This window comes from Megalopta genalis, chromosome 12 (genome assembly GCF_051020955.1).
Source record: "Megalopta genalis isolate 19385.01 chromosome 12, iyMegGena1_principal, whole genome shotgun sequence".
Taxonomy (NCBI): Eukaryota; Metazoa; Arthropoda; class Insecta; order Hymenoptera; family Halictidae; genus Megalopta; species Megalopta genalis.
Genome location: NC_135024.1, coordinates 359,375 through 377,890, shown reverse-complemented (window position 1 = coordinate 377,890; position 18,516 = coordinate 359,375). Strand labels below are relative to the sequence as shown.

Sequence of the window (18,516 nt, the reverse complement as noted above, 5' to 3'; positions counted from 1 at the left end):
AATAATGCAAGCAATCGATAATAATAACAATACAATACAGTATATATAATATAAATAGTTTATTATTAATTACCAAAATTAAAACCATTACGAGCATGTCACAAGACTCAACGTTTTCGCAAGCTTTCGAATATGAAAAGTCAATAAATGAATTAAAACTGCGATTGCTATCACTTTTGTGCCATAAATTATCAACATTAAACGTATAAAAAATTACGAGATTGATTTCTAGAAGACTATAACACACTATAAAATGTTACGTTTCATTTAAGATATTTATTTTAAAAAATAGCACAGTATTTAGCGCATCCGCAGTAATACCCGCCCTCACCCCATCCGCATATTTTCGAGAATTCTGATTACGAATTCCCAATTTCAAGAAACGAAATCTCGTCGTTAAAGTAGCCAATCCGTAAGTTTCTCATCACTTTTATAAAATACCGCAGTATTCAGCGCATCCGCAGTAATATCCGCCCTCACCCCATCCGCATATTTTCGGGAATTCTGATTACAAATTCCAAATTTCAAGAAAAGAAATCTTCTCATTAAGGCAGCCGATCCGTAAGTTTCTCACCAATTTTATAAAATACCGCAGTATTTGGCGCGGTAATACCGCGCACTCGCCCTAAACGGCGTCGCAACGGAACGAAGCCCGCCGACGACGTCGAATGACGTCGGCCGAAGTGAACGCCGCGGACTCCGGCTAGCCGGCAGACATGCGAAAAACTTTCCGGCATGAAAAAGAGCATCGGGACTCGCGACGGTTCCGAGCGGCGCGAGTTAATTCTCCGTCGGTCGTATCCCATCGCCCGCGGGCCTCCGAGGGCTGGGCCCGGTCCGTCCGAAGGTAAAGGATTAGAGGAGATTCGGTTCGTTTAATATCGGGGAACGTTTCAATCGAGGATCGTTTTACACGGATCCGATTTTTCCACGAGGGATCGACGTCGGAGCTGTACGTTCCTGGGATTCATCGGACGTCATCCCCTCGGAGCTGTCTGTCACTGCGGACTTCGGGGGATGCCGGCAACGGTGGCGAGAGAGCAGAGAGAAAGAGAGAGAGAGAGAGAGAGAGAGAGAGAGAGCGACGAGAAGAGAGAGCCATACATAAACGGGACGTGGGTATTGTTCGGAGGAAATAGAACGAGGGGCGGTGAAGAACGTTCTCGTGCGGGGAGAAAACGGGAGAACCTCGGTTCAGCTGATAATCCCGCGGAAGAAGGGCTTAGCGGCTAAGTTGTCGGGCTTATCTGCCGGCGCTTTTTGCCCCGATGCGACGTAAGATGCGCATCCGCCGATCTTACACGGTACACGTTCCCACCGTGACTTCTCGCGCCGCGCCGTTCGAAACGCGGAAACGTCGGGCCGCGACCGGTTTGCGAACGCAAAGCTCTCCGCCGGGTCCTCCGATGTCGCATTTTCTGCTAAATCGTTCGCAGCACGCGTCGAGATGCCAGATCGTATTGGCAGACGCGAGCCTCTGCAAATGGGATCGGGAGAGTCGTCGAACGCGATTCGTTTGATTGCTAAATCGACGCGTATCGAAGCGCATCAGGTTCTTCGAGATTCGAGGCTGTTTCGGATAGCTGGTAGATTTTTTAGTAGTAAAAATTGTTCTTCGAATGTTGGTAATTGAAAGAGTTTGTTCGCGATCGACGCGGCGATTGTTTCATCCTGGTTGCAGAGGGCGGCTTCTGCGACCTTTAACCCTTTGCACTCGAGTGGTGACTCTCTCGAGGCACCACTAAAATTGTTACATCACGTTCCAAAATAATATTTATATTATCAAAGCTTACATATAAAAAGATCGTTTAAAGTCTAACTGTTGTACGAGTCGCAAGACTCGATTTCATATGCATGAAATACACTTTGTCGTATAAAATGGAAATATTATAAGTCAGTAAAGTTAATTTAGATTTACGGTTAAAATGGCTTCGAATGCAAAGAGTTAATGAGACGAGGGTTGATATGGTAAAGTCTCCCTAATTCACGGATTGTGCGCAAAAATGAACAATTTTTGGAAGAAGAGACGCGATTGTTCGAGCCCTGCGATTTATTTTTATAACTGTGGATAATTGTTAACTATAAAAATCGCATCTCTTCCGTTGATCTGACAAAAAAAAAATTGTTTCCTATCGAAGTTAACCAGTATTTAACCTTGGCAAGAAATTGCAATTGTTTCAATTTAGAAAGAAATTGATTTTCGATGAAAAACAAGGTCGCCGTTATAGTTTTAAACGACGCAATTATTAATTTATAACTTAAACGCAATTCTAACTTCATAGTATTGCAGGCGACGACGAGACACAATGACCTTCGGATGACATTGAAGGAAAAATTGCCACGAATCGATTGCAAAATTGAACCAATGAACGCAACTGGTCTCAGTCTTTTTCGTTAATAACTGCGTAAACAAAGCCGCGGGTCGCAGTATCGCAAAGGAAAAACGTTACTCGAAAATGAAAAACAATGGTTTCGTTCGTGAAAAGTATCCTCCGTGGAGGATATTTCAAGGTCAACTTGATCTTCCCAAATCACACCCACGCGCTTTTCTTATTCGCATTACGACCGCCGCGCGGGATTCGTTCTCCAATCCGGATTCGGCCGTTTGTCCCGCGGCGAGTCGTTCGGGAGCTTGCGACGCATCGATTCGCAGCTTCCGGCGCGCATGGGAATCCCGCGAGCGGATCGATCGGTTCGAATAAAAACGTCTCGTGCCAAAAGGAAGAAGAACGCGGGGCTTCATTAACGAAGAGTCTCCGTTAATCGAGCAACTTTTCTCGTTTGCTCTTGCCCAATTCGACTCGACGAACCGCGCCGCCTAATGCGATTTTACCCTCCCCGTTCGCGGGACACGCTCGCCTAATCGAATAAATCTCCCCCCTCCCGTTTTTCGACCAATACACCGACGACATAATAAGTGCCCTCATTGCCGGCTGCAAGGGGTGCCCGAGTAATATTACGGCGCGGTCCTTGCCGCGGATCCCGTCGCGAAGCGTTCCGTCTCGCGAAGCGTTCTCTCTCGAAGCGTTCCGTCTCACGAAACGGAATTAATTCTTCCACCTATCCGTTGGAACGAATGTGTTTAAAAATCACTCTCAACGATCCGATTTTCATGATACTTTCATAAATGAAAAATTAAAAAGTTTTCGATTCGCGTTTGATCCACCCTCGTGATTAAAAAATTTCCGCTTCGCGTTTGATTCGCCCCCGCGCCTCGCGGCTGAGTATTCCGAGCTATCAAACAACTATTATATATATGTATATATAAAAAAACGTGTCGCACGGCTCGAACGATCGCGTCTCCTCCTCCCGAATTGTCCATTTTCGCTTAGAAACACCGAGAGGGACAATTCTAGAGGGTGCACCGTGTCCGAGGGAGACACCTGGCCTCGCGGCCCAGCCGTCGGCGCGAAGGAATGTCGAAAAAGGGGATGGCAAAGCAGGGTGAACGCGTGAACGTCGATATTCAGCGCGAAGTCACCCCGAAGGGGCGTCGCGCGTACGGCCAGCCGGGACGAAGGGGTGGTCCGCATAAATTCGGGGACTGCAATTGGCGCCCGAATACTTTTACAATTCAAATTATGGAAATCCCGCGGGTGTACGGCGCGTAGCGGACCTCGTCGTCGTCGTCGTCGTCGTCGTTTCTAGTGCGCGGCGCGTGCACGCAGAGAACATGGGAGCGGATTTATTTCTGAGAGAAAGAGAGAGATAGATAGAGAGAGAGAGAGAGAGAGAGGAGCCACCCCGCGCAGCCCCTCGTTGTCCTAGGCGTCGCTGTTTGCCTCTCTATCGACGCGTGTGCGTTGTCCAGTGTTCCCCTCTCTCCCTCTCTCACTCTCTCTCAATCTCTTTATCTCTCTCTCTCTAAGTCTCAATATCTCCCTCTTTATCTCTTTAGCAGTTTTAATATCTCTCTCTTTATTTCTTTAGTAGTCTCAATCTCTCTCTCTCTCTCTCTCTCAGTCTCAATATTGCTCTTTATCTCACCCTCTCTCGCTCTTTCTCTCTCAATCTCTTTATCTCTCTCTCTAAGTCTCAATATCTCTCTCTTTATCTTTTAGCAGTTTTAATATCTCTCTCTTTATTTCTTTACTAGTCTCTCTCTCTTTCCTTATCTTTCTCTCTCTCTCTCTCAGTCTTAATATTGCTCTTTATCTCTCTCTCTCTCTCTCTCTCTCTCTCTCTCAGTCTTAATATTGCTCTTTATCTCTCTCTCTCTCTCTCTCTCTCTCTCTCTCAGTCTTAATATTCCTCCTTCTCTCTCTCTCTCTCTCTCTATTTTAGTCTCAATATCTCTTTCCTTATCTCTCTCTCTCTCTGTCTCTTTATCTCTCTCTTTATGTCTTTAGCAGTTTTAATATCTCTCTCCCTTTATTTCTTCACTAGTCTCAATCTCTCTCTCTCTCTCTCTCTCTCTCTCTCTCTGTCTCTTTATCTCTTTAGCAGTTTTAATATCTCTCTCTCTTTATTTCTTTATTAGTATCTCTCTCTCTCTCTCTCTCTCTCTCTCTCTCTGCTTTCTCCGTCGGTCGTCGATCGGCGGACAAAACGACGGAAAAAAAGGAGGCAGCGATGCCGAAGGGGGTTCCCTTGGAACAAAAAAAAGGCCGGGGAACCACGGTCGGGCACGGTGGCGTCGCACGATAAACGGATATCGCGATCGCCGATTCTAATTCTATAATTCCGTGCTTAAGCCGGGTCTGCGAAAGCGGGCGGTGTTCCCGCGGGGTGGAGCAGTGACGGCGGCGAGGGGGGAGAGAGGTGGTAGTGCCACGAGTATATACGACGGGGACCGCGTACAACAGTTTTATCTAAATCCGTGTCACGCGCCTCGCTTCATCCCCTTTAATGCTCGACGGAGGCTGCCGCGGTGACCGGCTGCCGCGCCGGAACGACGCGGAAAACCGGAACGAAACGGAGCGGATTTCTCCGCTACTCGGTTCCCTGGTTTCCGGGACTCGGGGCTCGTTACGTTCCGTCGTTGCTGGTCCAGATCCCCTGGAAACCCCGTGCGCTCTTTCGCTAGAGAGCTTCCTTCCCCCGCGAACTGGAACACGCCGCGCCGTTCGTCCGCCGCGCGGAACGTCGAACGTAGAATATTTTCGCCGGCGACGCTCGCCTAAAAAACATCCGAAAGAACTCCGTGTCGCGGAAATCACGTTTTATTGTTCGGCGATCGCGAGACGAGAACGGTGGTATTTTATCGCTGGATCATGGATTTGTCGTATTTAGAACGGAAATGGGTACATCGAAATTTCAAACGGAAGAGCTTTCTTTAAAAAGTGGTGGAATTATTGACGTCTTGTACTCGACCTCGACTGAAATTATGTAAAAATGCCCGACGCGATTTTTCATTTCCCTTAGTCACTGTGAAATTCTTGAAGAGCTTCACTCCACGAATAAGGAGACGAAAAGCGAATTGCTCCATCGAACCCTTAGTTTTTGAGAAAAAACGAGCTTTTGTAAAATCTCGAAATTTTGTAAAAATTTTCGACAAAAATTGTGGTATTGCATGAAAAGTAGGAACGTTAGAAAGCTCTGATCGGTCTCAAAAGGTAGAGGAGAGTTTTCCGAATATAGTGGCATACGATTTATTAATTGCTTTTGGTTCTAAATAACTATAAATTAATGTCAAAGTTTAAAAAGTGTCGACGTGCAATATTTTCGTATTTTTATGAGAAGTTCTTTGTCCAGCACGAAAACTCGACGCAGCACCGGATTCTAAAGACATTTTTTAAGAAGATATGGCCCGATAGAAGCGTTGGAACGCGATTTACATTTCAAGCAGGCAGAGAAATGCAATTATACGCGGGGCACTGGTGTTACGTATCACCTAATTATTGCAAATATTGTGAAAATCGATTTGTGGCAATATTTTATTCAACGTCATCCGAAGACTATCCATGCAGCATGTCGTTAAATTCGTCACGACGTCGCCTACAATTCGAAGAATGTAAAAATTGCCTAGTTTTGTTTAAAGGCGTGACGGTGATCTTGTTTTTCTATCAAAAAAACACTCGGAAGCATCGATACGAGCGAACCGAAACAGACAAATATCGGCCGCTGCTAATTAATCACTGCCGATTAGGCTGTCGCATAATTTTACGAAGGCGATCGCGAAGAAAGAACATTCGACATCGACGACGAATAAATGATAAATTTCGTTTAACGTGATTTTAACGCTAGATTTACGGAACCCGACAAAATGGCGGCTCACTAATTCCTTAATTTACGATCATTCGTATCGTAAAGATATATTTACGAGTTATTTATTCAATTTATATATTATATTGTTATATATATATATATATATATATATATATATATATATATATATTATATTATATTATATTGTTATATATATATATATATATATATATATATATATATATATATATATATATAACAATATAATATATAAATTGAATAAATAACTCGTAAATATATCTTTACGATACGAATGATCGTAAATTAAGGAATTAGTGAGCCGCCATTTTGTCAGGTTCCGTAAATCTAGCGTATATACGAAGATTAAACGTCTTATCATTACTTTTATAAACCAACATAAAACAGCTGTTTCTTCGTGCTCCGTAAATCCAGCGTTAACGCGTAACGTAACACTTGTTCAAAATCAGAATAAACGTCTTATCATTACTTTCATAAACCAACATAAAACAGCTGTTTCTTCGTGCTCCGTAAATGAGCCGTTTATTTTGAAAGTGGCACAAGTCACTTTGTTTTTAAGTCGATATATTTAAGGGTTTGCGTTTTAACACGTTTCAAAATATGGATGCTAACGTTCGAGAAGATTTACTTGTATTTGTTATCTCAAGATACTGATATTTTTCTCAGTATAAATAATTTCGTATAAACATTTAAAAAATCACCACTTTTCATTACGGTAAAGCGACTTATGCCACTTACAAAATAAACGGCTCAAATCCAGCGTTACGCGATGACAAGTTATTACAACCGCGAAGCTTGAAGCATGAAACCTCGAGGCCGTGTATTTACGCGTTTCGCGCGTACCGATGGACTCGCGAGGACGTGCGTATACGTCCTCCGTAGTCAAAGGGTTAATTTCGTTGGCCGCATCCGCACAAACGACCCGGAGGGACGAAACTCCCGATTACCCAATTAGGATCAAGCAGCTAGTTAAATTCAGCGCGGACCGAATTCCAGGTGCCCGCGGGCCGGTGCATCACCGCGCATCATCGATAATTCCATAATCCGACAATAATTTCGCGGGGAAAAAAAAACACGCCCGGCAAATACATGTTCACCGAGGGTGCTGCGCGGAGACGCGCGTTACATTTATTTCACAGGCCCGGAGAGACACAAACGGCATCGCGGCGTAAATCAGGCCGGCAGTTTCGGTCCGTCGCGTCGCGCTGTCCATTCTCGGGGCTCTGGCTTAACGCGCGGGAATTAAATTAAAAATGGATCAGGAGATCGGGCGTGGCGCGGCTCTCGGCTCTCGGCGCGGCGCGGCGCGCGGCTGGTATATCGAACGCGCGGGACGTCCGGCTAAATAATACCACGGGATTCTAGAAATTGAATTCTCGCGGGGCCGGCTAGGCCGAGTGCGAGAATGACGACCGCCGCCGCCGCTAATTTTCACGAAAAAAATCCGGCGCCGCGCCGCTCCGAGCCGCGTCGGGCCGCGTCAGGCCTAGTAGACGAACCGAACCCGACCCGGTCGCGCGACGAGCGCTTTTACATTAATTCCAGGGGGCCGCGAGCTAGGCACCGCTTTAAAAGCATCGGCGAAAATCAATACCGCCTCCGCGGAATGGCCTTTTAATCAAGCCAGAAACCGTAATCGCGGCATCATTCTTTTTATTTCGTTTTTTCCCTTTCCCCCCCTGTTTTCTTCCACTTCTTCTTCTTCTTTTCCTTTCTTCTTCCTCCTTTTCTTTTCCGTTCCCCGGCTTTTTTCCAGCCTTTTTCCTAGACCCTTCTCGCCGCGGCGTAATTCTAGGCGTCGGTCGCCCGGTCGGCGCACCGGATCCTTCCCGCGAGCACGCGATCCGCCGGGTTATTTAAAATTGAAATTTATGTGGCCGGTGTTCACGGCCGTTTCGCCTAGCTTCGCCGGCGAACAATGAGAAGAAAAAGTACGGCTGCCCTGCCCCGTCGCCGTGCCCGAGAAAAATGATCGCACCCGTGACGAGGACCCGAGGCGGGATCCGAACATCAAGGACGCGTGGATTGTACGCAATCGATGCACACTGTTCGTGGACGGAGGGGTTGGGGGGGGGGGGTGTCTGATCTTGGGATAACGTTGATTCGATCGTGTTTTTTACGGATCGACGCGATCACGCGCTGCGGGGTTGTTCTTATTGAAATGTGCGGGCGATTGTGTTTGATGTTGGGCACGAATGTGAGAGAAAGAAAGAGAGAAAGAGAGAAAGCGGTATATGAGATTAAGAATGAATGTGTATGTGTGAGAGATACAGTGAGAGAGAGAGAGAGAGAGAGAGAACTGTATGAAGTTAAAATTGAATATGTGTGAGAGAAAGAAAAATGGAAGAAGAAAAAGGGAGAGAAAAAGAGGGAAATAGAAAGAAAGAGAGAGAGAAAGAGAGCAGAGAGAAGAGAGAGAGAGAGAGAGAGAGAGAAAGAAGAGAGAAGAGAGAGAGAAAGAAGAGAGAAGAGAGAGAGAAAAGAGAGAGGAGAGGAGAGAGAGAGAAAAGAGTAAGGAGGGAGAAGAGAGAAAAGAGAGAGAAAGAGAGAAAAGAGAGAGAAAAAGAGAAAAGAGAGAGAAAGAGAGAAAAAAGAGAACCGGAGAAACAGAGAGAAAAGAGAACCGGAGAAAGAGAGAAGAGAGAAAAGAGAGAGGAAGAAAAAAAGAGAGAGAAAGAAAGGCAGAGAGTGAGGAAGAAAAAAAGAGGCAGAGAATGAATGAGAAAGAATGAGAGAGAGAATATGAATTTAGAAATGAATGTAGAAAAGAAAGGAAAAGAAAATGAGCACGAGAAAGGGAGAAATGTACGAGGTTAGAAATGATCTCTAATTGTCCCTGAACTTGTAAACAAAAATAGACAATTTGGGAACAGGAGATACGATTATTATATAGTTGTTATATATTATAGTAATTATATCTATTACAGTTATTATAGTTATACGATTTTTATAGTCACCGGTTGCCAACAACTATGAAACAACGAGCCGACGAGACTCGAATAATCGCATCTCCTATTCCCGAAGTTCACAAGTCGAGGGACAATTGGAGAGAATTTACTATAGTCAGCTTTTTCACTCACATAATTCTTATGTCGTTATCTCAAATAATATTATATTATTATTCTTACGTTAATATTTTCGAATAACACAATTTCCTATATTATTATTTCGAGAAACATAATTCTCATGTTATTATATCGAATTTCTTGTATTCAAAACGAAAGTGAACAGATTCAGTACAAAACCGTGAAGATATTGTAAGAATATAAAACTGCAATTTCCCTATCGTTGACTTAACAAGATCATCAAAAGCAACGATTAATTTTCCCTTAACTTCTATTTCTTTCAAATCAACTCACCCTCCAATTTCGCACAAAGATCCGCGGTACACTTTTTCGTCTTCCAAACGCATCATCGACGAGCGCCCCGTTCCGGTTTAAGTTTCCGCGTTCTTACATTCGGCGGCTCCCGAGGCAGCACATTTCAATTATACGGAGCAACTCGTTCCGCATGGATAATTGGACACACGTTGCAGCCGGGTGTCAACGACTGCGTCGGCTGCACGGGATGGAGGGGCGAGAGGAGGGGGATGGTAATCGCGCGCGGCGGTCAGGCCGATAACAATGAGCCTAGAATTCCTATTCCAGCATCGTATATGCCCACCACACTTCGGAATATGTAGCAGTCTCCCCAGGGACAGGTGAGGAGTCTGCGAGGAATAAGCGCGAGCCGCACACGTGTGGAAGACCCGCGCCGCGTCGCGCCACGCCGCGCCGGAGCGTAGCCCGTCGATGCACATAATGAGCCGGTGTCCACCGGGCAGAACGAGTTAATTAATCCTCCAGAGACGAGCGGACACACGCTGCATGCGTCGCTCGATAATTACCCGCGCAAGTGCGCCCTCGCGCTCGCAGTCGTCAAGTTCCTGTCGCGTCACTCGCGATTTTCTCGACGTCGCGGCGGCCGCGCGACGGCCACATGGCGTCCACGGCTCGCAGACGATCGACGAGGAGCACGAGGACGTCGAATCGATCGCCGTTGCCGCTGACACGGGTCCGGCACCCGTCCCCGAAAGCAGCGAGAACTTTATCGGCGAAATTTCATTTCGGCACGACCGTCTCGTCGCGCCCCGAAATCCGTGCTCCGATCCGTGATCTCCTCCTTTCACGGGCGACACGGAATGCTTCCGACAGCCGAATTTCGTTCCCCCGATCCTCTGATCCTTCCTGATCCCGAATGCAAGCACGGGAGGGAGCCGTCGAGCTTCTTTGCGGACGCGGAATTTTCTCCTTTTTCCTCCTTAATTTTCTCCTTCTTTTCCTTGTCGTTTGTTCTTCCTTTTAGCTTGGAATTTCGTAAACGTTGGGCAATTTTTCCTATATATTCAATAAATTAATTAATTAATTAATTATTTAATAGATTATAAAATTATTTATTATAAATAGGGTGAATCTGTTCAACGAATGAACACGAACACTCCACGGTGAGCGAACATTTTATGTGAAAAAGTAACGAGCATCGTGTTCTCCTATTTTTAGTAAAATTTTCTTATTCAAAATTTCCTGATTAAAATCTTATTAAAATCCCACCTGTGTCTTGTAGACGACCGGACCGACAAAATCGATGACAAAATTGCTTCAACTTAAAAAAGAAACTACGAGTTATTGTTTCCGCTAAATAGTCGAGGGTTCGAGATAAATAAACTCAATAAATAAACTAAATAAACTAAAAGAATATATACTAATAATATATTATATATATATTATATATTATATATATTATATTATATTATATTATATTATATTATATTATATTATATTATATTATATTATATTATATTATATTATATTATATTATATTATATTATATTATATTATATTATATTATATTATATTATATTATATTATATTATATTATATTATATTATATTATATTATATTATATTATATTATATTATATTATATTATATTATATTATATTATATTATATTATATTATATTATATTATATTATATTATATTATATTATATTATATTATATTATATTATATATATATACAGGGTGTTCCACAATTTCTTTAACAGCCGAAAATGAGGGGTAGCTGAGGTCATTTGAAGTAACTTTTTCCTTTGCGAAAATGCAATCTGCGGCTTTGTTTACGAGTTATTAACGAAAAACACTGACCAATGAGAGGTGACGGCGCGAAGTTCGAGAGCCCGCAGCACGAGGCTTTGACAGATGGTCGGGACGGACTCGAGCCGCGTTCGAAGTATTGAACAAGTCACGAAGCGTGAACTTTCCGGATTTTTTTACTACATAACAGTGATATTTTTAAGAAAAACGCTGTTCACCTTTACTTTAGAACGTCTGAAGAATATTTACTAATTTTTCGAACCCGAAATAATAAGTAATTTAACCGTGACGGCCGTTTTAATTTTCTAATGTGCATGACACCTCGTGTGTAACATATGAAATTTTTAAGCAAGGTGTACAGTGAAGATTAACAAAGTACAAAGTATATATATATATATATATATATATATATATATATATATAATATATAATAATAATCAATAAACTAAAAGAAAACAAAGATACAAATGAGAGGAACGAGATAAAAATGTCTGATAAGAAAAAAAGAAACGGAAGTTATTTATGAGCCGATCTAATAGATTCGGCGCTCGGGGGATCGGTGACCGATGAACCGTGAAATCAAATCCGGTTAATCGAGGATCCAGCGGTGCCAGGAGAGCGATCAAAGCCACCCCCTGTTACAGGTGAAGAGGAAATGCTGGAATCCAGGCGTCGCGGCATGAGTCCACAGAAACGAGGTGTCCCCGAGCGTGAAGAAAGGTTGCAGCTGGAGCAGCGTGGTCGGCCATCTCTCCCTTCCGTCGCTAAAACATTTCGGCTTTTTTTTCTATCCGGTAGCTAACAATATTTCTACGGGATCACCGAAATAGCCGCGTCAGTCAAACGCGGTACGACAATTTGGCCGGTTAACCCGAGCGCGGGCGAGGCGAGCCGGTTAATTATAGGACCTCGGAATCGAAGATAGCGGGGACACAGCAGTCGCGGCGAAGGAGCCGATAATGAATCCTGTTCGTCTTCTTGAACGTGTTCTCGTCGGCGTCGATTACCGGGCGGAGCCGATTCCCTATTTAGAGCGGCGTATCCAGCCCCCGCTGGCGGAGATCAGAAAGGCGAGAGACACGACGAGTAATTATCCTCGAAACGGAAACGCACCCTAATCCTTGGGCCCTTTCCCCTGCACGCGTCGGGTAGCTAGCTGGTGGCCCCGCGTGCACATTAACGGCATGTGTGCCGAGTGCGTGCGACGTGATTGATTTGCTCGGCGTGTGGCTAACTCGAATCAGACGCCGCTGCCGTCGCCGCCGATGGAGAGAATGGAAAAAAAAGTCACTGTTTCGTGTCTAGTCGACGCTACGCGCACGATGCGTTAAAACGTCTCTAAGTGATCGTATTTAGCAACGGAGTGCTCGAAACACCGAGAGCAGGAGATTCTTTTCGAGCGAGCGAATATTAGGGAGACGAAATACACAGCACGTTGATTCGCAACACGCAGCTTGTTTACATCGTCTTATGAACTAAATGATGGCCAGGCGATTGTAATTAATCTATAGAAATTGTATCATACTTATATGCGATGTAATAATTAACCCGAAATGAAGTGGCAGCATTGCGAAACGTAATTACATATATGCAACTGCTCTTTGAAGTTTGGTCGACTATTAATGTCAATTACTTACATTTTGCGTTGTTGTCGTTTGGTTTTCTAACGCGAAATCAATGCAGCTGACTCTCCCGAACAGTCTTGTGCCCTTGGTTCAGTGTTTCGTGATCTAATTTTACAGTAATTAACGTTTTTATGTAAACCTGCATTGTGCACATGTCGGCGATTGCGGCGCTTCTGTCGGAGAAGATATGAAGCTCCGTACGATGTCCGTATAGCGACAATCGGTGCAGTGGCGAAACGCTCGAACTGTTCGCCGAATTACTAACAGTCGAATTTGGCTAACAGTTCGAGCGTTTCGCCACTGCACCGATTGGCGCTGTACGGACACCGAATCAAGCTTCGCTTTTTCACCGCATGAAGCGCCACAGTTGTACATATTGTTACACCATGCGTACACCGTGTTCGCATCATCCGAATGTACCTAATTTCGCGGGAAAATTTGCTGCAAATGTTGACAGTACAGTGTTGAATTAACTGGATACAGACTATTTACACGATTAGTTAAATTCTGTTATTTGGATAGATATAACTGACCTGATACTCGCAGAAAAAAAGCCATGTGATGTTTGGAATACGAACAGTTTGATATGCACCGTTTCGGTATGTAAAATTCATTCATTTTGTTATGTATTGTTTTTGAATTGTCATATAACACGATGATGTTTTTTAGATGATGTTATCGTAAATATTTATTTCTAAATATAAATGACGGTTGCCTTGAACAAATATAATTAACAACAATGATCATCAAACTTTCCAAAATAATAAGTTGTTCATCGGAGCACGCATCTTATCCTGCATCCAATCTTCTGCAACATCGCTCGAACTCTTCATGGAGATGCGCGAAACCAGGAGAGATGCTTGCCACAGTTATTTTTCAATTAGTCGAGCCATCTTGTATCACAGGCTTGGACATTGCCAATTATCGTAGTTGCGTTGTAGTAGTTACTGCTTCTACAGCCGCAGAACCCGATAATTGGGTACCCATTGTAAATCATCAATTTCTAACGAACGACGAGGCTGCTCAAGGCAAGTTCAGAGATCAAGTACAGATCTTCACGAAGAGGGAATTAAACCCGGAGACAATTAAGACAAAGTTTGACCGTGTTAAGGTAACTTGTATGCAATCTGCCAACTTGAAAGAGTTATTCGGATTGACTTTTATTATATTCAAAACAGAAGTTATAGTTGATTTGGGATTAGATGTTTTTGGGAGGTTTAGATTGAAACAGACAGATGGAGATAGTAATAAACCCGCTGTGGATAATTTTAAAGAGAAATACCTCAGAATGACAGAGAATAAAAAGCCAGATTATAAAGCTGGCTTGCTTGAAAAAGTTAAAGAGACTGGTATGAACAAGTTCTCAAAACGTCAAGAAGAGAATAGGGAACCGATGAAAAGGCCATTATTGGAGAAACTGGAAGCTGGGAAAGCCGACGAAGTATTTGGAACTAAAAAACGAGATACTAACAATTCAGCTTCAATAAATGCAATTAAGGTTAAAGATAAGAAAGAATCAACTGAGGAACCAGTGAAGAGAACACCATTTGGTGATATTGTACCTGCAAAAATACCTAAACCAGATAAAAAGGATTCAAACATAGAAAATAAAAAGCTTAATATAAATTCGAGAAAACGCTCTTTAAGTCCTGAAGCAAACTCGTCGAAGGAAAACATAATTAAGAAAAAACAAAACTGTTTACAGTGCCAAGGCGAGGAAGACATGATATGTAAAAATTGTGGAAGATTACCACAACCTAAGCCGATTCCAACACCAGAAAGAGCTGCAAAGAAAAGAAATATCAAACCACAAAAGCCAAAGAAATTATTCTCAAAGCTTTTTGAAGATATCACGTTTTCCCTTAGTGGATATGTTAATCCACAGAGAGATGAGATTAGAAGAAAAGCCTTAAAAATGGGTGCAAAATATGTTGCTGATCCTAATACCACAAACAGAAAATGTACTCATTTGATATGTGCCTTCAAGAATACACCTAAACATCAGCAGTTAAAGGGCCACACTAAAATTGTTTCACATGCTTTTATTGAAGATTGTTTTGATGAAAAAACAAGGTAATAATTACAGAAAAATTCTTTTACTCTTTCAAACTTATGCAAAACAATATATAATATGGAATATATTTTTATGTTTTTAGATTTCCTTGGAGGCGATATGCTTTAGACAACAAGGAAAAAGATGAATCAGGAAGCGAAGAAGAAATTTTGAGTAGCTCATCACCGCCAAGAGTATCCAATATGTATGAAGAAGAAACTGACTCTGATTCTAATCACTGAATTCAGAATCTTGTATAAATGTCCCTGCAAATGGATATTGACTGCTGGCAGAATATTCGAATTAACGTGTATATAAATATATACTGCATACACATATTTTGTATCCACGTCGCGTAGTTTGGTACGAGTATATAATAAATTCCTATTTCCTTAAATCCTTAATTATTTAATTATTTGAATACTTTATCTGTTAAACGCGCGAACGATCTATCTGAAACAACATAATCTGATAATATCTTTCAGGATTGTTATTTAAGAGGACACTGTCTAGCTTACTGTAAACAGCACATTTGGATATTACTAAGCATTCATTTGTTTTTCGATTTCACTTTCAAATTGGGATACAATATTGCTAAATTAAAATCAATCATAGCACGAAAACAAATGTTCCAAAAATTCCCTGCAAATTTAACAAGATGTATTGCAAAATTAAACTGTGACATTTTTTAAATATCTTACGTTACTACCAAATCATTGAATCCGGTTCCGGAAACCGAATCACCATTCAGATGTCGGTCCGTCGGTGGCATGAACTGTAAACTTTGAAACACGCCTGTCATTCACGGAGAAAATGGTTGATGTCAACTCTACGTTCGGCTTTGAAGTTTTTCAGTCGTTATACGACAGCCAAATATCGAAAAAAGAGGATGTCCTAATTTTATTCGTTCATTGGTATTTTATAAAAAATTCGTTCAGGTGTATCGGCTTAGGCGATTCAGTAAGTAAATATAAAGTGTTAGTATGGTACATCACGCAATACCGGCATCAATTAGTACGCAATCAACACATTCGATTGACAAATAATGTGATAATAATCCACTGATCGAATATTGCATTACCTAACCTATAAAGAATTTGTATTTATTTTCGTATGACAAATCCCGTAAACTGTACAAAAAAATAGTAATTTTGTACAACACAGTAACGATCTCATATTAATTAAATGAATTTATAATAAATTAATTATATAGTGTTTTGTTATTCTAAAATACTTGTTTTTTTTTTAGAAAGCATATAATGAAACTGAAAAAGGATCAGAATTACTTCCAGCAGAATGGAGCAAAGAATCTTATTATGCTTTACGTTACGTAAAGGATAAAAAGTTATATATACTGCATGGCATAAAGTCTGATGAAGATTTACTTCTAAATTTATTGGTAATGTAAAAGAATGCTGTGCAAAAGCTATTCTGTTATGTAACAGACTCTATACAACAAGATCATAATTCTTTTTATTTTACAGAGAACCGGAGACCAAAGAGTATCCAATATTCAATTTGAAATTAATCAAACTGTAACAGATCTTCGTGGACCATTGGAATCTCTAATACCTTCATACCAAACTGTTATACAAGTTATTCAAACCGATCTGCTGAATCCAATAATGTCTGATAATGCTGCAAATACAACAGCTAATACTTCTACTCAAACATCAACAGAGAGCAGAGATAGTAATATAGGGATTCCATTAAGGCAAGGACTGCCAATACGAGCACGACCAGGGTAATATTGAGTTGTATTGAATGGATAAATAATAGTACATCTTTGCAGAATTTGAATAACAATGATTGAATTTTGGCCGACATAATTGGACATTTTGAAATCTTGAACAGCTATTTCCAAATGCAGAAACCAATTCTTCATAGAATTCAAAGAATTAAAGTTAGTCTTCGCGTCTAGCAAGTATAATCGATCCTGTGAATACGCTTGGTATAATTGCTATCATTCTCCCCTTTTCACTTTCTGTGATTCATTATTTTTGCATAATATGTCTCAACATTTTTTTTTTATCTATTTCAATTAATATTAGTAGTTATTTAAATTCTTATAGCGCTCCGCATGCAGGAAATATAGGTGAAAGAGACCTAAATCCTCTAGCTCGTGAAGGCGGTGGTATGATCTTCGATCCATTTCCTTTACGCGACGGTTTAGCGGGCAGACCAGGCTTAGGAGTTCCAGGAAGACTACCACCGTAAGTTATATATATAACGTATACTAATTTTTCTGAATTATATATTTTCTAATTATTACATATTACCCCACACTGTAGGGGCGCGGTTCCACCTTACGCTAGATTTGATCCCTTTGGACCTCCGGACGTGAACCTACCAAGACCACGTCCACGCGATCCAGATGCCGATCATTTACCGCCTCCAGGATATGATGACATGTTTATGTAAAAAAAAAAACAATGAAATGTACGCGAAAGGAAGGAGACAGATATTACTTGTAAGAAGTTAAACAAAAAATGGATTAGTTATGTAGAAATCTTTTTTTATTCCGGCAACACATCAGATATATAAGTGGACGTTGCTTCTTCACAAAACGACTTCCATTCTTTTTTATTTCATTACTGACGTTTTACAATATAACAAAATTCATTCAATTTAATCAATATGCCATTAATACAGCGATAGGTAGGAAATTAGATTAACAAATTAAATATATAATAATAGTAATTTGTGTTTAAATTGCTCTAACTCGTTAAATTTCTTTCTTTTCTTTCTTTTTTCTTAATCAATTTGATAGGAGACTGTGTTTCCCTTTTATCATTTTTTCGTTTTATTTTATTTTTTTTATTACGTCGGCTCAAAATAGAGGATTTTTTGCTACCTAAATCGTTCTTGCTCGCAGTATTCATATGAGTTAATAGCTTGTTTTCCTTTAAACGTAAAGTACAAAACATCGTACGAAAACGATCACCGCAATTGCCATTATAAAATAATGGCAATTAAACCTATAATATTTCATACATTGTGTTTGTAATAGATCTTATATTTTTTTCTGTTAAAAATCAAATAAAATTCGACGGTATTTCGATTCAATTCTTCGAGTGGACAAATTTTTACTTCCCTTTCCCCGATACAACATGTAAACATGTTCAGATTAGAACGCATTTTTACATACAATTTTAAACGAGATCTACGAATGCTCATTGACTAAAATTCAAAGATGCAGGGTCCAGATGAAGCGCAATTGTTTCCAATTTCCTTTAAGTTCGTTTTTGTTTCGCAAAAAATGTATCACAGATGAAAAATGTTCACTCGGAACACATAGTTACACCGGGTGTAGTAGCAATGTACACGTTCCTTGAAGAAGTGAATCGATGCGTGCGAAAGAAAAAGAAATAAGTTCCGAATTGAACGATAATGAAAAGAAAAACAAAGATTCGTTGATAACATTTTTTCCCCCCTCCATGAATGCTACAAGTGTAAAGTAAATATACCGATGATATCTAACTTTTTTTTTTTAAGTGGGCTAAGAAAATAGAAGGGAAAA

At 41.2% G+C, this 18,516-nt stretch overlaps 2 protein-coding genes and 1 long non-coding RNA gene across 3 annotated transcripts; 2 read left to right on the top strand and 1 right to left on the bottom strand.

Annotated features, from left to right (window-relative positions):
- Positions 1 to 11,727: 11,727 nt before the first annotated feature.
- On the bottom strand, positions 11,728 to 13,110 carry LOC143260389 (uncharacterized). The gene is made up of 2 exons (XR_013034532.1): positions 12,956 to 13,110; positions 11,728 to 12,082 (listed from the first exon to the last, which is right to left on the bottom strand). It is a non-coding gene; the product is annotated as an uncharacterized LOC143260389 (long non-coding RNA).
- Positions 13,111 to 13,319: 209 nt separating this feature from the next.
- XRCC1 (DNA repair protein XRCC1) lies at positions 13,320 to 15,393 on the top strand. The gene is made up of 3 exons (XM_033483431.2): positions 13,320 to 13,542; positions 13,613 to 15,016; positions 15,100 to 15,393. The coding sequence occupies exons 2-3, from the start codon at positions 13,683 to 13,685 to the stop codon at positions 15,236 to 15,238; spliced, it is 1,473 nt and encodes a 490-aa protein (XP_033339322.2). The 5' UTR covers positions 13,320 to 13,542; positions 13,613 to 13,682; the 3' UTR covers positions 15,239 to 15,393.
- Positions 15,394 to 15,736: 343 nt separating this feature from the next.
- On the top strand, positions 15,737 to 18,062 carry PI31 (Proteasome inhibitor 31 kDa). Its single transcript, XM_033483433.2, has 5 exons — positions 15,737 to 15,956; positions 16,246 to 16,395; positions 16,481 to 16,740; positions 17,069 to 17,209; positions 17,288 to 18,062. Exons 1-5 carry the CDS (start codon positions 15,810 to 15,812, stop codon positions 17,415 to 17,417), a joined length of 828 nt encoding a protein of 275 aa, XP_033339324.1. The 5' UTR covers positions 15,737 to 15,809; the 3' UTR covers positions 17,418 to 18,062.
- Positions 18,063 to 18,516: the final 454 nt, after the last annotated feature.

Excerpts from the sequence above, each read along its gene's own strand:
- XRCC1 (XM_033483431.2), top strand. The coding sequence starts at position 13,683 with ATGATCATCAAACTTTCCAAAATAATAAGTTGTTCATCGGAGCACGCA. Across the intron at positions 15,017-15,099 it reads TGTTTTGATGAAAAAACAAG|ATTTCCTTGGAGGCGATATG; the intron begins GTAATAATTACA and ends TTATGTTTTTAG.
- PI31 (XM_033483433.2), top strand. The coding sequence starts at position 15,810 with ATGGTTGATGTCAACTCTACGTTCGGCTTTGAAGTTTTTCAGTCGTTA. Across the intron at positions 16,741-17,068 it reads CCAATACGAGCACGACCAGG|CGCTCCGCATGCAGGAAATA; the intron begins GTAATATTGAGT and ends AAATTCTTATAG. Across the intron at positions 17,210-17,287 it reads GTTCCAGGAAGACTACCACC|GGGCGCGGTTCCACCTTACG; the intron begins GTAAGTTATATA and ends CCCACACTGTAG.